This window comes from Egretta garzetta, unplaced genomic scaffold, assembly GCF_000687185.1.
Source record: "Egretta garzetta isolate BGI_Z169 unplaced genomic scaffold, ASM68718v1 scaffold287, whole genome shotgun sequence".
NCBI classification, from domain to species: domain Eukaryota; kingdom Metazoa; phylum Chordata; class Aves; order Pelecaniformes; family Ardeidae; genus Egretta; species Egretta garzetta.
The window spans coordinates 889,575-910,221 of NW_009260435.1; the positions used below are offsets into that span (position 1 = coordinate 889,575).

General features: G+C 46.6%; 1 protein-coding gene across 1 annotated transcript in view; it reads right to left on the reverse strand.

Moving 5' to 3' along the window:
• MYO9A (myosin IXA) overlaps positions 1-20,647 on the reverse strand; it is a 154,796-nt gene that overhangs the window by 5,633 nt on the left and 128,516 nt on the right. The window contains exons 22-36 of the mRNA XM_035899416.1: positions 19,967-20,116; positions 19,422-19,732; positions 16,860-18,497; positions 15,253-15,334; positions 14,111-14,323; positions 9,116-9,228; positions 8,537-8,694; positions 7,583-7,806; positions 7,024-7,140; positions 6,172-6,360; positions 5,150-5,197; positions 4,350-4,461; positions 3,441-3,502; positions 845-1,037; positions 226-354 (exon numbers count right to left, since the gene is read on the reverse strand). Coding sequence (XP_035755309.1) covers positions 226-354; positions 845-1,037; positions 3,441-3,502; positions 4,350-4,461; positions 5,150-5,197; positions 6,172-6,360; positions 7,024-7,140; positions 7,583-7,806; positions 8,537-8,694; positions 9,116-9,228; positions 14,111-14,323; positions 15,253-15,334; positions 16,860-18,497; positions 19,422-19,732; positions 19,967-20,116 — 3,739 coding nt within the window. The remainder of the gene's footprint in view (positions 1-225; positions 355-844; positions 1,038-3,440; positions 3,503-4,349; positions 4,462-5,149; positions 5,198-6,171; positions 6,361-7,023; positions 7,141-7,582; positions 7,807-8,536; positions 8,695-9,115; positions 9,229-14,110; positions 14,324-15,252; positions 15,335-16,859; positions 18,498-19,421; positions 19,733-19,966; positions 20,117-20,647) is intronic.

Here is a 20,647-nt window from a genome sequence, read left to right on the forward strand (position 1 = left end):
TCTGATAAACCATGATGCAAACGCGTGCCACCAAAGGCGAGACCGAACTGCCCATGGCTTTGACCATGAAAAAGCCCTTATGACCAAAAAATCAGACTTTGAAACTGTGTGAAAATGACTTGGCAAAACCAGCTGACTTGGGCCCATGGAATAAATAGTTTGGCACTCAAAGTGGCCACCGTTTCCCTCTGCCAAGGGAGTGGGATACCAAAGGACGCTCCTTACCCATTGCCCGCAGAAACTCCTCATAGAGCTCAAAGGTCATGAGAGGGTTGGGAAGATCTCGGAGCCACTGCTTGAACACGCTGGCGATGACGTGGATGTTGTAGTCATCTAAATTCACATTATTGATGTCTGCATTCAGCAGTGGGTTGAGGAGAAAGAACAAAAACAAGAGGCGATGATCAATATGAAGCCATAAGTGAAGCCAGGGAATGGATAAGCTACTCTAGAATAGAAAACGTTTGCATGCCACCCCAAAACCACCCTGCGTTCAATGTCAAGAAATCCATCACCTGATTTCAGCTCCATGTCTTAAATCTGCATTTTCCAGGGCAAGTAATCTTAGGTGGGACCAGGATTTTGAAGGCAGCATTTTCCCTCAACTAGAATTACTTTTTTCATGCATCACACCCAAAAAAACATGAGTCAGTGGCTTGAGAACAGATTTTGGCTGGAGACGTGAAAGCATCACTTGCGTTTTCACAGCCAACAGTTAGGGAAGGCAGGACTGCTCCCCCTTGTTTCGCCCTGATGAAGCATCCCACCTTCCTTACACCCAACCTTGCTGTTGCAGAGATTCTTCTCCCTGTGTGCTTTTTTTTTGCCCCCCCCATCTTTTTACCTGTATCGAGTCCTTGCCGCAACTCCTTGATCTTGTTGGTGGACCCTGATTTTCTGTAGATGCCCTCTGTGTAGAGCCCATGCATTTCAATGTAGTTGATGAGCTTCTCCACCAGCACTGGCACCGCTCGCTCCTCACTGGTCAGCCGGGAGAGTTCCACACCAAACTGCCGAGATGAGAGCTCAGGGTCATACTGAAGAGGAAAAGGAAAAAAAGGGGTTTTAAAATCCTTTCCTAGGAAGCAGAGCCAACGCAGCTGGGCATGGTCCTTCTCCACCTCCTGCCCCTCGGGCACCATCTCCAGGGATGACTTCATGGCCCAAAGTGGACGCATAAAGCAGAACAAGTAAATCTGAGTCTCGGGTACTTAGATCAACTTGCAGCATTGGAAGTTACTAAATGTCTGTGAGCAAACATGATGCCAAAATAAGAGCATGAAAACCCCCATCTCAATCTGTTGGGAAAGACCCTTTTGCCAGCTGCAAGCGCTCACAGGAGATTTGATATTGGGCAAACTCAGATGTGAACAAAGTCCTCCCGAATAGGAGATTCTGGGTGGGAAAAGTCAAAAGACCTAATAAAATTTTGACACAAATGCTTGGCCCCAGCAAAAGGAACGTGAGATGGCACACACTGCAATCCAGTCATCAGCAAGGCAGTGGTGACCGTGACATAGGCCACAGCTCCCCTTATAACCACTTCTACATCTTTTTTTTTTCCCGTTCAACATCATCCTTTCATAACTCTTATCAACCTTATGAGATGATGTGGGGAAGGTGCTTGTGCTGTTTCGTGCTCTAGGGAAAAAAAATCCACCCCAGGAGCATCTGGTCTCAGCTTGAAATTCATCACCTGCTGTTTAATCAGCCCGCTTGGCTGCTAAAACCATCAGCAAATGTGATGTGACAAACCCCATGTGCTACTTTACTCAAGTAAAGTAGGTCCGAGATGAGGACCAAGCATGGGTGAAAACAGTTCTACGGCCATCGGGAGAGATGAGCTTGGCATTTGCTCAAGTTCACCACAGGTCTGGAGACACATATCTGTGTCTGGTATATATCTATAACTGTCTGGTACAGCTATAAAATCAACCATTGCCAGAAAATAAAGAGCTCTTTCTCAAAACCTAAGAGACGGTCTGTGGCTCCCTGTTGCTAAAAACTACCCTCAAAATGTTAACCCACCAAGCACAGACAAGCCAGAGCCTTCCTAGAGAAGGACCTCCAAGTGCCCAAGCCCTTGGGTACAGCACAATAACTCCCTTGTGCAGAGAAATCCCAAGAAATGAGAAGGCATCTCTCAGCTTCCCCGAAAAAAAAAAATCAGAGATCTCATTGAACTTCCCAGATCTGCAGAGCAGAAATTCACATGAGACGCTTCCAACTCTTGCAGAGATGCTGCCAGGAAGGGAAAAAAAAAGAAAGAGTGCAGCAAAAGTACTATATCAAAGCAAATATATGCAAATATATATATTAAATGTATACATTCAGATTATTTCTTGGGAAAAATGTAATCATGCAGCTTCATGGAGGCTGTATGATTACGGGGGTTCTATATCATGGAGGCTGCTCTTCCCCAGAAGCCTCCCAGGGAGCTGATAAGGCTTTGCACACATTATTATGTGGGGATGGCGCCATGAGCCTGAGCAGGGACCAGTGGGGTTAACAACAACCTGTATTTCCAGGAATAACCCCACATTTCTGAATAACCCCACATTTCCAAGTCCTTAAAAGCTATAAAACGAGCTCTCTATCATTCAGCCTGTATCAGGAATAGTAAAGCCAGGAGGAGCAGGGCAGTGATTGTGCCCCTGTACTCCACACCGGTGAGGCCGCACCTCGAATGCTGGGTTCAGTTTTGGGCCCCTCACTACAAGAAAGACGTTGTGTTGCTGGAGCATGTCCAGAGGAGAGCAACAAAGCTGGTGAGGGGTCTGGAGCACAAGTCTTACGAGGAGCGGCTGAGGGAACTGGGGTTCTTTAGCCTGGAGAAGAGGAGGCTGAGGGGAGACCTTATCGCCCTCTACAACTACCTGAAAGGAGGCTGTAGCCAGGTGGGAGTCGGCCTCTTCTCCCTGGTAACGGGCGGTAGGACGAGGGGAAACGGCCTCAAGTTGTGCCAGGGCAGGTTTAGGTTGGACATTAGGAAAAATTCCTTCCCTGCAAGGGCTGTCAAGCACTGCAAGGGGCTTCCCAGGGCAGGGGTCGAGTCCTCATCCCTGGGGGTATTTAAAAGCCGGGCAGACGAGGTGCTGAGGGACAGGGTTTAGTGATAGGATGGCAGGGGTAGGGTAACGGTTGGGCTTGATGAGCTTAAAGGTCTTTTTCAACCTAAACGATTCTATGGTTACAAGGCAGGGAACATCGCTGCAACATCTGCTGCATGACTGGGCGCTGTATTACTCCCCAAATACATGCAAACACCGACGCATTGGTTGAAGAGACCTCCAGGGATCTCTGGTCCAAGCTCCTGCTGGAAGGAAGGTTATTGCCAGCATTATATCAAGTTCTGTGCCTGCATATATTTTTTATACAAGCCTGGGATTGCCACCATCTGAAAGGTATTTAATGAAAGAAAAGGAATGAGAGACATATACCTTTTTGGAGCACTTGGCCGTGGTTTTAAGACAGCACTTCTTGTGACAAGCATATTTACATACTGCAACCAAGAAAAATAGTATTTAATAATCCAAAAAGTCAGATCGTTGGAGAAATATGAATTAATATGAATTAAGTAGCTCCTCTCAGGACTAGCAGGTCAAAAGCACGTTGAATTTGCAGTTCCCAGAGGCCAAGTCTGTATTAGATCCACTCAAACAAAAAAAAATACAAAGCCTTTCATTTTAAAGGTCCCATATTTAAGTCCCTGAAACATTAAAAAAACCCTGACAGATCAACTCGGAAAATAATCCTTGAGTCACTCTGAGCTATTAGACATGGATACCCTTAAAGAGGTTGGAAATAGCACCTCACTTGTATGCACTGGGCATCAGCCTGAAATTCCCACAGTCGATGCTTTCAACCTAATCAAAGAAATGTTGGAAAAACCACAGTGATGGATCAACCTTTCCCATCGGTCCTCCTCCATTCTCCTGGTCTCCCCCAAAATTCACATGCCTGGAGGTCAAATAGGCTAAGCCAAATGAATTCACCACAATGACGAGACCCACAGGCATCCTATGAGCTGAAGCCGTAGGGTGCGTTTGCCATACCCAACTCTACAGTCCTTCTTACCGTGATGCTTAGATATGGTTTGACCTTATGGGATGTCCACAGGACCGTACGGGATAAGGTATGTAATGCAAAGCTCCCTCCCACAAAACTAACTGTACCATGAGGACTTCAGAAACCCTTAGGGATCTGTCCCAGAAACTCTTCTTAATGTAAAAAAACCCAAATTATTTGAGAGTGGGGTTGCAGGAAACATCAGGAAACATCTTTCAGAGCCCCAAAACTCATCACTGTGATACAAGCACATGAAAAAAAAGGGCAGAGAGCGTGCTTACATTTACAAACAGAAGCTCTGTCCATTATCCAGATCAAAGAGGAACAGTATTCACAGTAGGTGGGGATGCTGTACTGGGTCGCCTTAAAAATATGACCGTTGTGCTCTTCTACCTGCAATGAAAAAGACTGAGTGGTGAGAAAAAGGAGATGGGTGAAGAGTTAGCTGCAAAATGGGGAGATGAACACAATCAGCTGTCCAACTTTTAGCTGTTGTTTGCTATTTTTCTTTCCTTTTCAGCCCAATAACCCTGTAGGCAACCCAAACAGACATCCAGCCAGTATGGAAACTGAATCATCACCCAAGAAGGTTCGAAACTGCGTCTGAGGTTGAATGGTCAACCTCTCCATATTAAGAAGGTCTTCTATGCATCCATGGCCCATTTTTGCTCTGCCTCTGCATCCTTCCTAGTACTATCATATCCTTTAGGAAAAAAGGAGATGTAATCTCCTACCTCTCTGATGTTAGAGATGTAAACCACACAAGGTAAGCTTATGCAGAAACCCAGAACACTTTCTGTTTCTCTATTAGTTCTTCTGTAGTAACTCCTGATATTGCATGTACTGTCTTGACTGACGTGGGACATGTTTTCAGCAGACAACCTACAGCAATCCTCGATCAAGCCAACCAAATCCACCTCATCCATCTTTCTAGCACGTCCTTTCGTGGCTGTATGTCCACTATGCTGTCATGTTCAGATCTCAGCATAGGACAGGGCACGAGCAGGTCTCTTATCGCTTGTCATTCTGGCCTCAAGGACATTAATTTTTGTAACGCACAGGCACAGAGCGCTCAACTCACCACATCCAGTTCCTTTTTCCTTCTCTTTTTTCGTTCTGTTTTTGGCACCTGGTAATAGAAAGAGATTTAAGTGTATTTACATGCAATTTCCCCAGGTACAGCATACAGAGGGCTCGTATCTAACTTTGCCCACCGCTTTCCAGCTCCATCCTCTAGTGCATCTGCAGCCCTGGGAGAGTCACTTTAGAAAACTCTCCTACGGATCGTCCCGTTTTCAGAAATCCCCTGGACAACTGTCCCCATCTTCATCTCAGAGTTGGGATTGCTGCTCTGCCTCCAAGTCCATGACCTAAAGTTCTTCCATCTCATGCAAGACACCCAAGGAGGACATGGCACAGCACTGCAGCCAGAGCTGATGCTCAGCCTGCTCAGAAGGAAACCTGCCTGGAGAGGAGCCTGGGGAGGACTCGGAGCAGAAGAGCCAGAAGATGGATTATTTGTGCAATAAACAGCATCTCCCAAGCCCAGCCTGAGACCCCGTGATCCTCCTTGCAGACAATAAGGAGCACAAAGCAAGGAGCTCAGGTTTGTGAAAGGCACACTGCAAGCTCTGACAGCTTTAAAAACTGTAGCTAGACCCTGAGGACAGTCACTGCCCATGTCCCCTTCTCTTGAAACCCAACTGATGGTCAAGTATGTGGTCACCTGGGAAAAGGTCAAGAGACGAGGAAAGTATCCATCTCTCACTTTTCCTCAAATATTGAAAAAAACCAACGCCAAAACTAAAAAGGAAGCAGCAGGAGCTGCCTTTCCAACCATCCACAGATGGCTGTAGCTTTGCCATGGAGACAACACCTACATATTGGCATTGGCCAAGGCCCAGCTCAGCCCAGATGTGAAACGGGGTTTGCTGAGCCCAGTGAAACACAACCAATGAATCACACCTTGCATGTTGGCTTATGTCATCCACCTCAGCTTAAAGCACAGACAACCACAGAGGTGCCCATGTGTCTATAGAGAGCACGACCCCGCAGACAGACAGTGTCTAAATCTTCAAGGGGCTTAAGAAAAGTGCTGGCTACCTTCACTGCAGTGTAGTCCAGGGGTTTGTACTCTATCATATATTCATCCAGGAAGACTTTGAAGGTATTGACCCAGACTTTAACTGGAGACTCGCTCCAGTCCCTCTGCTCAAGCCTCATGGTCTTCTCCAGAATCTGCTCGAATAAGGCGTACAGGTCCTTGTAGCGGATGCTTTTCCCATCATCCATCTTTTAAGGAAACAGAAGCAAAAAGAAAAGGGATTTTTCTACACCCCAGATTGCCTATTCTGCTCCAGACAACTATTTCAGCCTGACCAGCTTCCAAATACTTATGGAAAGTCCAAGTATGATTAAAAGAAGGAAAAAAGGATCATCAAATAGAGAGCTGTTTCATGACCTTTGGCTTCTCAGTGCATAGAGCAGGAGGATGTTAAATGCCAGCTCAAGTCTTAGAGGAAACTTTTTGTACAAAATCTGGGCAATAAAATAGCTTTTTTTGATCGCCGTGATCACTTAGCCATAGTGATCGTTGCTCAGATTCAGAAGTAGCAGAAGAGCAGAGCTCCACATTGCTCAGACATCCACCACTCACAAATATAACTCAAAGGCTTCCAAGCACTTTGGCTGGCGAATAGGAATTTATTGACTTACTGTCATCTCCCATTTGACTGGCAGAAAGCTGTAATGAGGAGACTAGAAATCTCCACTCAAGGAGGAAGAGTTTAATCCAAATGTACAGCTCATGGGACCGCATACAAAGAGCAAGCATCCATCCTTTAGGATGAGCAGACCATGAATGGAAGGCTCAGCAACACGCCCACCACCGGGAGGACCCAGAGCATCTCGTTTCTCCTTGAGGTGGAAGTTCTCAACCGTCATCTGGTCACTTACTGCCAACGCTGAGGAGTAAAAGCTGAAGATGTTTTGTCGGAATTCTTTCAGTGCTTTCTTGAACACGACATCCACCAGCGTGTCCTTCTTGCTGTCCTCATTAGCCAGTTCATTCATCTGGGAAACCAAAGGGGTTTATGCACCCGTGCCACTTTTGCTACAGCAGAGCACCTCATGAAAAGAAGCAGCATTAACAAGGAGCTGCTCCACCACCAGCAGAGGATGTTAATAATGATTACAAGGTGGCTTCGCCTGCATGGAAACTGGAAACTCCCCACAGCCTTCAACTCCTGCCCTCCTGGGTCACCCATTTCTGATGCCACCAGAGGCAACTCAAAGCGCTGGAAGCACCGAAGCTGCCATGCCTGTGCAGAACGATCGCAGTGCATGCACAGCCTGCCCATCCTTTCTCCCAAGTCTGCCCTGGTGCGTGCTGCACACCCTTAGATGAATAATTAGCATTGCTACTGCTGCCCCCAGGATAATTTTGACTTTGTTGCCTCCATCTGCTCTTCGAGCTCTCTGATGATTTACCTAGAGCAGTGAGGACAGGAGTTACCTTTTTCAGGAGAAACTCGTCCATGCTCTTCAAGTCGCTAGCACTGGTTATGATCTGCAGCGAGTCGTTCTGCCACTGCACGGGCTCCAAAGCCACGTTGCTTATCTTGACGCTACGCTTGCGTTTCACTTTGGGAGAGGGCTCCTTGTTCTCCTTAAACTCCCTACGGTAGATACCAGACAGCTCAGGACTCCGTGGAGGGGTCAGGTGGTGAGAATCCAACTCTACAGACAATAATTAAAAAGGGAGAAAGAGATTGAAGAGCAGATTAGTTAACAAATACTATTTCCCAGGTTCTACCTATGGCCAGGAAGAGAAGCATGGTTATTTATTGGGTAGTAATAAAAATCTATGGCTCTTGATGAACTCTCAATGAGTAAAAACCATCAACTGTAATCTCCCTGCAACACAGCAAGGTAACACAAAGTTCTGCCACTAAAATAGGGAGATGGGCATCGGAATAAATCTGCAGAGGACAAAAGCACTGTGTGGTACTCACAGGGAAGATTAAGTGTCATTTCTCCTTTGGTTATTTCCTCCATCAAGAGAAGAAACATCTGTCCATGTCCAGATAGTTGCTGGGAGGATTAGCAACATGGAACTCCTCAAGACCCATTTTGAATCCCATCCTCTAACCTACTTGCCATCATGTCGGGTTGATGCCGCCCGTGAATCAGCACAGACATTCAATTTGTGCAGCTTCCCAACCTGTTTTCCCACAGCAGCCTCAGCAAACCCCACCATGGTGTACGATACTCCCATTTACAGGTACCCTAACCCTATAGAATAAGCCAACCTTCCTCGGTTCTATATTTTCACCCAAGCCCCTACACATTGGGCTACACCTGGTTGTAGCATAAAGCCAGATTTAAATTAGCTTTTCCCTCTGCCACGACAGTGAATGCTATTTCTTTGCTCCTTGCAACATTGGCAGCATGCTACCCCACTGCTTACCTTCGCCAAGCTGCAAGCCAGAAATCACCTCCCTGCCAGGGACTTCTTGCTCTGCGTACAGCTCTAGCAGCTCAGACTGGGTAGCCAGCTTCTCCCGTGAGGTCTTCTTCTCCCCCTGCTTTCCCTTCACCCAGAACCTCATCTTGGCTCGCTGAGGCCTGTAAATAATTTGTGGAAAGAGGAACTGCCTTAACTAGGAAAATGTCCTTCTATCCAAAACAACCCCAAATCACCCAGACCTTCATGGTGTTTGAGAAGGAGCTAAATCCACACAACTTCTACCAGGGAAACCAGGCTACACATCCTCAGGAAAGGCAAGAAACTAAAGTTTCATGTGTGCAACTGGGTGGTTTGGGATGGGACATCTGGCACACGGCATCAAAACTTTATCATGATACGAGCAGGACACTTCTTCTCATTGGACATGTCCACAGTCATACAGGAAAGACAGGACGAGTAACTCGTGTGGCTGGTTTTGGCTGGTGGAGCTCCAAAGGAGCTGGGGTGGTTCAGCAACGTGATGGAAACCAAGAAGGACACAGGAGAGACTTGTCTCCCATCTCCAGTTGCATTTCCTACCTCCCATCCGGAGCCAGGTTCTTCTGAGCGGCTGCCAGCTTCCCAATCTCCCCCTGAGACATGGTTTTGTGCAGTTTCGTTTGGCTTTCCCCCGAGGTGAACCGCTGCACCGTCTGTAACAATTCCAAGCATGAAGCATTTAAAAATGAGCCAGCTCTTGGGATGCCAGCTGATTATTTTCTTCCTAGCAAAAATTAGATATTTCATCTGTTATGTCTTTATTGCTATCTGCCTACAGGTGAAAACCTAAAGTCCTGCTGAGCTAGCTGCTACTAAAGAAATATTTTAACAACTCCTAAAAGACAAAGGCATTTCCCTTGCTCTAAACTCTACATCAAGGTCCAATCTTCTTCCTCCCTGAGCAGCCAACAATGAAAATCAGTGTGCACCAAGCCATGGGTCCTCTTCCAACCCTTGCCATTCTGTGATTCTATGATCACCCAGCTTGCACAACTGCTTCACCACCTTGGTCTGGGCAGCCCAGCTCTCCATCCCAGAACAGCGCTGTTGGCCATGGTCAAAGTGATTTGTGATGTTCCTAGCACAAAAGGAACCCTTGACTACATGGATATGCCCCAGCAGAGCCTCCTCCTCCAGCTTTTGTTGAGGAATTTGCAGAAAAGAAGTCCAAAGTCTCTGTGCCAAGGACATGTGAAAATTAAGCCTTCAGAAGTAAGAGATTTTGCAGCTTTAATACAAAGGATCTCCACTTCCGACACCATTTAAAATGTCCTGGGATCACTGTTAAGGGTGAAGTAAATTTGCAATAATTCAACCTAACAGGATTCCATGAAATGGCCCAGAAATTGTCTTGCTGTAGGTAAAAAAGTAGCATTTTCTGTTCTTGTTTTCCAATTGCAGCCGTGATTTCAGAGTTTGACTCCTGGAGAAGACACTTCCGGCATGAGAAAAGCAGGGCATCGGGTTGTATGTAAGGATTCAGAAGATGATGGTCAAATATCTCCTGTAGCTTTCCTATCATCTAAATATCCCAGCTGAATGCACTGTGGTTTTAAGCATTTCCTTTTCTTCTATTCAGAATATTTCAAGTACAATTATATAAAATATGGGCTGCAGGGGAGTCACCTTTACCATATTTACTCCCTTTGAATGTCTTATTTTCCACCCCTGGACTAACCTTCCTATCAGCCACGAGATGGCAGCACGTAAGGCAAAATTGCCACTGGGAAAGAAAGAAACTGCCTCAACCATCAAAGGGTTTTCTTGCTCCTGTCACTCTTAAACTTAGGTGATGGTCACACATCAATTGCAGATGGATACTGGGGGAAAAAACCCTCAAACAAACCTCAAAACCCATAAAAGTGATTTCCAACTAGCCTAAACTTACTACGTGCTTTTAAGAATGACGTATTAAAGTATTTGCCCCCATGATATAGTTTTGTTCTTGAGTAATTTCATCCTTTTAATCACATCCAGTGCTTTGTTTTTTTTTTTTTTTTAAATATTCTGTGGGGGCATTTACTCCCTTTTTTCCTATTTCAAAGCCATTTAAAGCACACTGATATGTACTGACCGTGGCAGGCAGGCTAAGGGGCTGGGGCAATGCAGAGGTTGCTCTACAGGACACCACAGACACTTTTTCTTTTTTAAATATGGGTATCATACCTACTCCACAAGCAGACCTACAGATTTTGGAGTAGAGAAAAGCAAGTGGAACCCCTGGTTCACGCAGAAGACTTTGACTCAAAAACATCTGTAATGCACTTTTTACACAAAACTGGAAGAAGTATTTTCTTCCATTATGACCACCGCCTCTCTCTGCTCCACCGCAATTCTTGAACTATTATCACAGCAACTTCTCCAGCTTTTGAAAGCAAGGGCTAAAAGGCATTTTTGGCGCAAAATTCTTCTGCTTGAGGGACTCCTCCAAGAAGCTGTGACGGGCAAGGTTCTCGTCTGTATGGGAAACCTTCTCAGATGCCAAGAGAAGCCTCTGCATCAGCAAATCCCTGGCCAGGAAACACCACAAAGCACCACAGGCCGGCAAATAGCAATAGTCAGGGGGTCTGGAGTTGTCAGATGGATGAATAGGGACCAAATATTTCTCCTCTGAAAGAGCAACCTGTATTTCGCCTGCTGGCACTAGGAAGAGATAACTGTGGCCAAGCGAGATGACTTGTCCCAGCAGGCAGCAGTGTTGCATGCTGCATTAAGGGCTTCCTGAAGTGCAATGGTCCCTCTGAATGATTTTAGGACAAGAGATCTTCTTTCATTGCTGGCTCTTCAGGCATACTTGGGACCAGCTGGTGACAGATACTTGGACTGAAGCTTGTCAATTTGTGGCTTTAGTACAGAGGTTGGAGCTAATTCGCTGCTTCCTCTGCTGAAGGAGAATGTATTCAGAACAAGCTTCTGGTGTGGTTTCTCTAACCAAGGCTTTCTATTTAGGAAAGCTGCAGGAAAAGCTGCAGGGAAGCTCTCCAGGCTTAGGTGCAAAACAGAAATGGTCTTCATATGTGTTGACCACAGCCAGGAGCTATTCCTCCCACTTGTACTTGTCTCACCACAAGGCAGGTTAATCCTCAGCTAATCACTAGCCAAAATGCTCAAGGAACCTTTGAAGGCTTGGTCTTGTCAGGAAGCCCTTTCGCCTTGAAGGCTCTTTGGAGTCAACCGTACCTTCAGCAGCCACCTTATATACTGGTGCACCTTGTGTTTCAGTTCTGGCTGAAGATGCTCTTAGTCTTTGCTGCTCTGGGATACACCAGACTTAGGCCAGGAGCATGGTGGACCTCTACTTACCAGCTGGTGATAGACAATCATTGACTTGACGGTCAAGAAACCAGTGGACAGAATGGGCAGGTTCACACCAGTGCAGCTGGTGAGCCATCACATGCTCAATGTCACAAGGTCACACGTGATCTCTCTTCTGTCTATCCAGCAGCCCTTGGCCGCTGAGTAGCATGTTAGAAGAGGCTTTTTTGGAGAGTCGTAGCTGGGGGCTATAGCTGTATGAATAAACTATTCACTAGCATGAAAACCAGCCCGCATGTGGCGGCTGCCTGACTTGTCTTCATGTGAACATCACAAGATGCAACTAATAAGCCTGTGTAGGCACCCACCTACTTGAGCTTGTACCCAAACCAACATGAACCAGTATTGCTATACCACAGGCTGCTTCATTTGCAACACCCAGCCGGGCTCTGCTAATAAATACAAATAAGCAGTCCCTAAATTTTGCTACTTGTGGCAATCCCGACCCAGAGAAGCCACAAGCCAAAGGGGTGGTCCCACACCTGCAATACAGAATATAGATGGAAACACTGTAGGCATTGTCAGGACATACAGACATAGGGTATCGCTAAGTGTATGACTTCACGGGTAGCGTTTGCTAGAAAGCAGAACTCAACCACACAAGGGGTAAAAGTGCTGATCACCAGTTAAGAGCTTGTGATGGAGAGCAGAGGAGAAGAGGGATACGGGAGAGACAAGAGAGGCAGCTGGCACCTACTACTACTCGCATGCGATGAGAGCTGTTAAACCAGGTGAGCAGAGTCCCAAGGAGCATTTCTAAAGATGGGGGTGAGCCAGGTCCCTTCCCAAGGATGGAACTTGCCAAGCGCCTTTCGCATCCCAGCGGGAAAGGTTTCTGTGGCTAAAAAACCCCTGCTAACGCTTTGTAAGAGGGTAGCCTCCAGGAACACAGCATGGCACTCTGGGTAAGGCACAGCCCCTTGCCCAGGGATCTGTAAAATACTATGTTTTGCTCCATAAAATTCTCCCTTTCCTGATCTACAAGCAGGGAGATGCATTAAGATGCAGCCAAGGGAGCTCAGTTCATAGAGCTGCATCTTTCACTGAGTATTTATTTGAGTATTCCCTGGCTCAAAATCCCTGGAAATTTATCAAGAGCAACCTTAAAAATTCAAGGAATTCATAAATCTCTGCCCCCTTCCCATGAGGAAGTTATTCTGGGAAAAATTTATCCTTTATAATAAAAGTTGCTGACAGAAAAGTCAGGAAAAGCCCTCCTTGGCCATCTGCCTTTCTTGGAAAAGCAGATTTTAGGATTGCATGGATGTTTGCCGGACCCACAGCAACACTGTAGCGCAAAATAAATCACTGACTTTGGTTTTTATGCTTTCGTTCAGTTCTATACTGAGCTTCACATCCCGGACCACACTGGAGCAGAGCAGCAAGGCAGCTCCATGCAATGCTCCCCCTGCGCTCTTAGGACACGAGACAGTTCCCAGTGGTTATCTACACTTCTGCTCCTGAAAGATCTCGGTTTGTGATTTTCCAAAAGCAGCTTACCCAGGCAGGAGATTAAGTCTGAGATGCGAGTGCTCTGTAGCACTGGCTCACGTAGCACGGAGCCGCAGCCCGGAGACACCAGTTACTGTGCTTGGAAAAGCCACTAAGGTTGTTGTTTTTTTTTCTTTAAAACCCTCTATTTCACTCTCACTATATTTTTACTGCCCAGTTTTCACATTTTTGCTTTCTCTGAGACGCCACCTGCCAGCATTGCTCCAATAATCGAGGATTGAATAATCATTGGATACTGTGGCTAAGGAGACAAAATCAAAAGCAAGAGGAGGTGCAAGATTTATATACTTTTCTTTGTTGTCTCTTGCTTTTTGGACAATGTTTGCTTTGATCTTTTCTATGGATTTGTGTAGATCATTTTTAGAGCAAAAGGATCCTAGGGTGACTTTGCTATTGAGGTTAAAAACAACAACAACAAAAGAGGTAGCTGTGCAATACAAGTTGCAATGCCACAGGAAAGCTATGGAAACCGTAGCTGATATCAAATCAAGCCAGAAAACATCCCAATGGTCAAGAAAAACAAACGATTTCCCCATTTGGCATTCGTTTCTGCTGTGTTCGCCGAGTTTACCCATCTACAGCATCCTTGGAAGTGGGAGAAAAAGCAGTGGAGGGGTCAATGCAGCTAAGGTTAGCAAAGAAAGGCTCCCGCAGCTCCGCTTGCTCCCTTTTTTTTTTAATTTCCCCCACCACATTGGAAAAAATTACCATTTCGGAGTCACTGTAACAGGCCTGCCCCAGCCGGGCTGCAGGGACCGCCTCGGGATGAGGAGGTTGGTCAGAGGAGAGAAGGAACTCAAAATTGCCATCGTAATCATCTTCCTCCGTATCCCCCTCCCCATCAGCAAAAGTACCTCTAGTCAAGAAATCGGAGCGTGTCCGCGCCATGCGGGCTTTCTTTTTATGGGTCGGTCTGGGAACCTGCTTGACCAAATGATAAAACAACAACAACAAAAGGTTTTTAAAATAAAAAGGAGATTCTACCTATTCTACGCATCCTAGCGTAGCTCAAGTGTGGCCTTGATACACCTCCGAGGGACACTGCACCCCAAGGAGAAAGCACAATATTATTTCTAGTGAAAAAAAAAAAAAAAAAAAAAGGACCAGAAAAAAAAAAAAATATACTAGTTTATTTAGAGATAATTCGAGTTGCCGCATGTGCGAACAAGGCCTTTCATTGAAAACTTGTAAGCAGCCAGACGGAGGGAGGGCTCGCCGGGAGCCGTGATAAAGAGTTTCAAGCAAACGACACCACGAACAGCTCCACCTCTGCAACGCCAGCAGGCAGCCCGCAGCACGAGGCAAACACCAGCACAAACAGCTGTCACTTCTTGCTTGGCCAAAACCAGGAATTCTGTGTATTTATTTAAACTCAGCTGACTATTAAAGTATACACATGTAATACTGACCACGGGCGCAGGAATGACATGTTTCAGTGGTATCTTGTTTTCTATTGACCCTTTTCCAGAGAGAAAACACAAAATTATATTTAGTGAAAAAAAAAAAAAAAAAAAAAAGGACCAGGAAAAAACAAAACCCAAGACAGCACAGTAAAAATGGACAATCATGGATGTTACTCAAACATATGTTAAACCAAGACTGCGTTGGACAGTGTTTGCCATCAGGATCGTGAGATCCTTTTTATCCAGAGCTGCTATGAATTAATGTTATGGGGTGGGGGCTATTTTTAAGAGAAGGCATGAAGGTTGCTGTGCCGTGATATCCCCTTTCCCTATGTCTAGCAGCCCTTGTGCTTTATAGTTTATTACTTTGAAGTTTTTGAGGGAAAAATGGCAGAATAAGGTTTTTTATTTTCAATTAAAAGAGAAAATTAGCAAGCCACAACTTACCTCTCCTCTGCCAGACCCCGGCATCTTAAATGGCTTCCTAGCTATTTCACCCTTGGAGAGGCATTGATGACTTGCTTCTCTGCTGAAACACAACAGAACAGAGATGTTTCATCTCCACCTAAAAGCCTTCCCACCATGCCAGCTTGGCTCACCAGAAGCGTACAAGTGCGCAGCCCAAGCAATGACCAAATTGCAAGTCTGAGGTCACGCGGTTTTGGAATCGCTTGGAATTCTTCTGGATTTGAGTTAATACCAAAGAACAAGATGAGAAGTTCTGCCTGCCAGCTCTACCCATCATGGTGGTTATGGATGGTACCTTTTCACTTCTGGATTCTCAAAAGTGATTGCTCTGTTGCAGAAAAAAAGTAAAGTACAAGAATTTTAATTTTTTTCTCCTGTTGCTTGTTCTGTGCATGAACCAGGAAAAGAAATGGAAAGAATTTTTTTTTTTGGGGGAAGACTATTCTCAAATACCCACTTCCAAACTGGTTCTCCAGGACCTCCTGCAGATTTTCATAGGAACTGGACCAGAAGGAGAGCATCCTTCCTTTGCATCTAGCATAGCTTTAAAAAATACACCCATTTAAAGTTGTTTTTCGCTCTTTCTACCATTACTTCTGAATAAAACCCTCATCATGCTCATGGGATGCTGCTGGCTGTATAGGGGAGCAAAGGGCTATTTTTTTAATTGACTGCTCCTTCTCCCCATCATATGTGTCTGGACTCAACTAAAGAACCTGCAAAATTAAATGGGAATCTCCCCCCATCACAGCAGCACATAAACCACAGGACTACTACACTCGGAGGTACCATAAGTTATCACCACCAAACATTCACTGGCAGCTTTTGCCCGGGAAAGGGCGCAGAAGGATTTGGTGGGGTTTTGTGGCCTTTTTGAGCTAAATGGCCAAAACCTTTCCAACGTGAGGCAAGGCAGCTTAGGCAACATGATAGAGTGGGAGCAAATTTTGTCCCAGGATCTTGCTGTGGTCTCTAGACCCTGTGCTGGAGCAACCAGCCCATCATTTAAGCAACGCGGTGGAGCTGAATGACTGCTAAGCCCGTTATACATGTAATTATAGATGTAAGTACTACACCATCAAAAGTGCATTCATATCCCAAATTCCCTCCGTACAGTTGCTGTTTTTTAACTGGCAATGGTAAGATCTTCTGGCAGGCTTTACTGGCTGTGTTAATTCTACAGTAAACAAGAAAAATCCTGACATTTTCTGCCTTATCTACTCATTTCTAGTCTGATCACCCAAAAATCGTAAGAATTTTTTCTTCATCTCCTACCTTGAGAAATAAACACCTATCACCGTTTATTCTAGAGTAAATGAAAACATTGTCAAATCCATTAATTCACTTCACCTGCTAATTCCTATGATGATCTTCACCGGCTTACATAATGCCCATCACATAAAAGACTGAGAAACCGTATTTTCCTCTGATCTCTGCCCACTCATTGCTAGAAGATCGAGAAACCCATCTTTGGTTTGCTAGGTGTTTTGTACCGTCTCCAGAAACAATGTTCTGGACTGTTCGTACAAAATGGTCTCTAGCAGAACAAAAAGCCTATGGAGAAAGCACATCATCTTTTTACTCACTGGAGGCCGAAGGGATTGTCTTTCGGCGTGAAGAACATAGCACTTGCCCTCATCTCCTCAGTGGCCTGGTTGGGTATTCGGGGCTGCCGGAGGCGCTCTGTCCTTGAGAAGTGGCTGCCCAGGTGGTCCCTGGGGTCCAGAGCCGGTCTGGAATGGGACCGGGGTTCCAGTACCAGTCCCAATTGACCTTCTCTTCGCTCCATGAACATGCTGACAGGTCTGTCTTTGGGGGCACTGTGGGCTGGAGAGCTTCCCCTGGTCCCAACAGTGAGACCTTTAATGTCCACCGATGAGGTTGGAGTCACACCTGTGGTGGGGCTGTGCTCCCCTCTGCTCTGGGGGTGCAGGATGAGGACTGACTGAGGCCGGCTGTCTGGTTTTTTGGTTGGTTTGAGGGAGGGGTCCTTCATTCTGCTCTGCTCAGCCCTCTGCAAAGCCTCCACCCTCCCTTGTTGCTCGAAGGCTTTGCGTTGTCTCTCCAGAATTTCCTTCTGCTGACGGATCTGCTCCATCATCTCCCTCTCATTTTGCAGCTGAAGCTGCTTTTGTCGTTCTTCCTTCTCCACATTGAGCTTTTCCAGTCTCTCGATGACAGAGTCTGGAGAATGGGCCTGTGTCGCAGTCGCTGTCCCGTGTTCCTCTCTCTTGGTAGAGGACTTCTCCTCTTCCTCCCTTCCCAGGGCTTTGCCCTGGCCTGGCTCAGAGTCCTTCCTGACCTCAGAGAACGTAACTGTCCTCTCCTCTCTTTCCATTGCTTTGTTCCTCAGGTTATTCTCCACCAGCTTCACCTTCACGTTGTCTTGTGACGGAATGTAGAAAGTAGGTAGGTTGCCAGACAGGAAGGTTTCTCTCGGATGAGCCTGGGGGTCGCAGACCACGTGCTCCTTGGTGGTGAGGTTATCAGGTAGCTCCAGGTCTGAAGGCATCCTTCTGCAACTGGGTAAGTTGCTGTTCACATCTGCTGCACAGAAAGACTTCTCCTGCAGATGAGCCTGGGGGCTGCTCTGCAAAGAGTCAGCGGAAAACGACTGCACATCTTGCTCATCTAAAACTAAGGAAACGCGTTTATTAGTTGGGATATCTTCACAGCTTAACATCTCGAAGCTCCCTTGAGAGCTTTCGCTCTCTGGGGTTCCCTGAGGGGAATGAAGTGCCTCAGAGAAAAGCTCAGTGGACCACCGCCGCTCTTCTGAAGGTGACAGCCCGCCAGTGGACCGGACCTTAAGCAGCTCCAAGCTAAATTTTGCCTGTTCCAGTTCACGCATCCGCCGGCTTTCTCTTTTTGCACGAACCACTTTTTTCTGGTTGAAATCCTCCAGTGACTTGGGTCTCTCTCTAACAACGACCTCCTCTTCAGTGTCCATCCCGCTCTGGCTACTGGCTCTCTCATGCCTCTTGTACAATAAATTTGCAGAAGTATCCAGCAAGTCCACGTGATTCACCCGATTATTCTCCATCAGCGACATATGTTCCTCTATAGCTCTCACTCGCTCTTCAAACGAGCCATCCTCCCACTTAGATGGGTCAGAGCCCTTAATTTTCAAAGCATCATCTGCCTCCAGTCCATCCTCTTCTCTTACTGACAGGCCATTCTCCAGCTGCATCTCTTTTAATCGCTGCTCTTTCAAAGCTCTAAACCTGCAAGAAAGCAGAAAAACAGTACATTGTACCCCCATGTCCACTCATGTTCCTTCAAGGCACTGCACTGGTGCCTCACCATCATCACCTCACCACCATCACCATCTCAAGCAACCTTCCTTGCACGTCTGGTGCAAGACTAAGTGAGTGCATGTTTGGTTTTCAATCTTCTCCTCTTATGCCATCTCTCCTACTCAAGGATGCCCCAAAGCACCTGAAAGCTCCTCTCACACTGATGGCAGCAGGTCCGGCCTCCATCCCTGGTCTAGCTCATTTGAAAGCTGACAGATCCAGAAGAGTTTAATTCATCGTGTCCCCTTGGCTTTTCCATCTTCACCATCCTGCCTGGGCTGCCTCTGGTACAGCTAGCAGGGACTCATGCCCCATGCCAAGAGCTCTTTGCAGCTCCCAACTCTTCCACCCTATGTCAAGGTGTTCCACACCTTGCAGGCAGCACCTCCGGAGGACGAACCAAGACCTGCCCCGTGGCCAGCAAGCCAAAGCATGGCTGGAAACCCTCTCCCCTTCACAGTGACTGGCTCCAGTATCTCCTGTCCCTGTGAGACAGCACAGCGGTGGATTGGCTGGGCAATCTGAGTTAAAAATAAGCTACTTAAACTGGTGCTGCTGCCAAGGGGAAAAAAAAAACCCAACTCATGAGTATTTATGGCCTCAGCTTTCCATCGCCTACGTGCTCCAACCTGAAATAGGCTCTGCTTATTCTAAGAGTAGGACCTGCAGCTAAATAAAGTCCTTTGTTAGAAAGCATGGACAAGCAAAGGATCAGGACAAGTTGGGACAGGGTCAGGGATCCTACAAAGGGACACCACCTTCTGTAAGTCACCGTAGTCTGAGCAAGTGCCAGAATTCGCATCAACCACATCCCTTAATGCTTTCTTTTTTAACCGAGGCCAACGGCGTTACCTTTGTCGCGCTAAATATCCTCTGCACACCGCTTGCAAGCAGATGACTTTGCTTCTCCTGGCTACGTAGGACTGCTTTGCGTGGTGTCCTCGCCAGGCTGCCTGGATGCTGGTGGCCGCGTCGTGCTGCCGCTTGACGTACTCCCGCCAGCAGCTCTGGATGAGGTGGGCAGCAAACTGCATCTGTAGGAACCTCCGCCTCTCCACAAAGCCACGCCAGTGGGTCTGGAGAACCACGGCGGCTTTGCCGAGGGCGAGAGGGTCCAAGGATGGTTTGCCTTGCTTTCGGCTCTGGTAACTACGCCAAAATCTCTGCAAACACAGCAGGCAGTTCCTTGTAATGGGTGTTGCATGGGGCTGGGAGAGCACCTGCCTTCATGCAACCTTTCCAGCTCCATCTCTCCCCTGTTCCCAACTTATTATGGTGCTAGGAGTCAAAGCCTGGTTGTAAGCTCCTTCCTCAGAGGGAATCTGATTTTACCCATGAGCTGTATCTGTAGGATTCATGGATTGTAGTCTGCAACGAAACTGGGCACTGTGACTTACCTGGATGATCACTGCAGCTTGCCTTAAGCTCAAGAACTGCCTCCTGCAGAGCATGCTGCGGAACCAGCGCTGCAGCAGCGTGATCCGGCGGAGCACCTCCTGATGGAGCAGATCCTGCAGAAGCTGCCGCTCCCTCTCCTTCATGAAAACCTGGCCAAAAAAAAAAACCCAAACCAAAAAGCCACTAGCATGGAAAGCTCCTACCACCACAAGACAAATGATTTAATCCTCCTGGTTTCTGTGTCCCGGATGCCCAGAAGAAAGTTCAGCAGCTGATTTTAGTTAAGCCACCTCTAATGGGTTTCTGCAGTCTCATCGACAGCCTGTGACTGTCCGAGCTCTGAATTACACACCCTCTGCTTTCCCATCAGAGGAGGCAAAACGATAGCTATCGCACCAAGCTGCGTCTACATATACACATAGTTTTTTGAAGGCTGCCTTGTTACAACCAGACCTGAGACTTGGTTAACATGAAACAAAGATGTTCCTCACTATTTTGTGTAGCAATATTCAAAAGCTTCATTTGAGCCATTGGCTTCTGGCAAATAGAAGAAAGAGTTTAATTAATTAATTAATTAAAAACATAGAATCATAGAATTGTTGAGGTTGGAAAAGACCTTTAAGATCATCAAGTCCAACCATTACCCTAACTCTGCCATCCCACCACTAAACCCTGGCCCT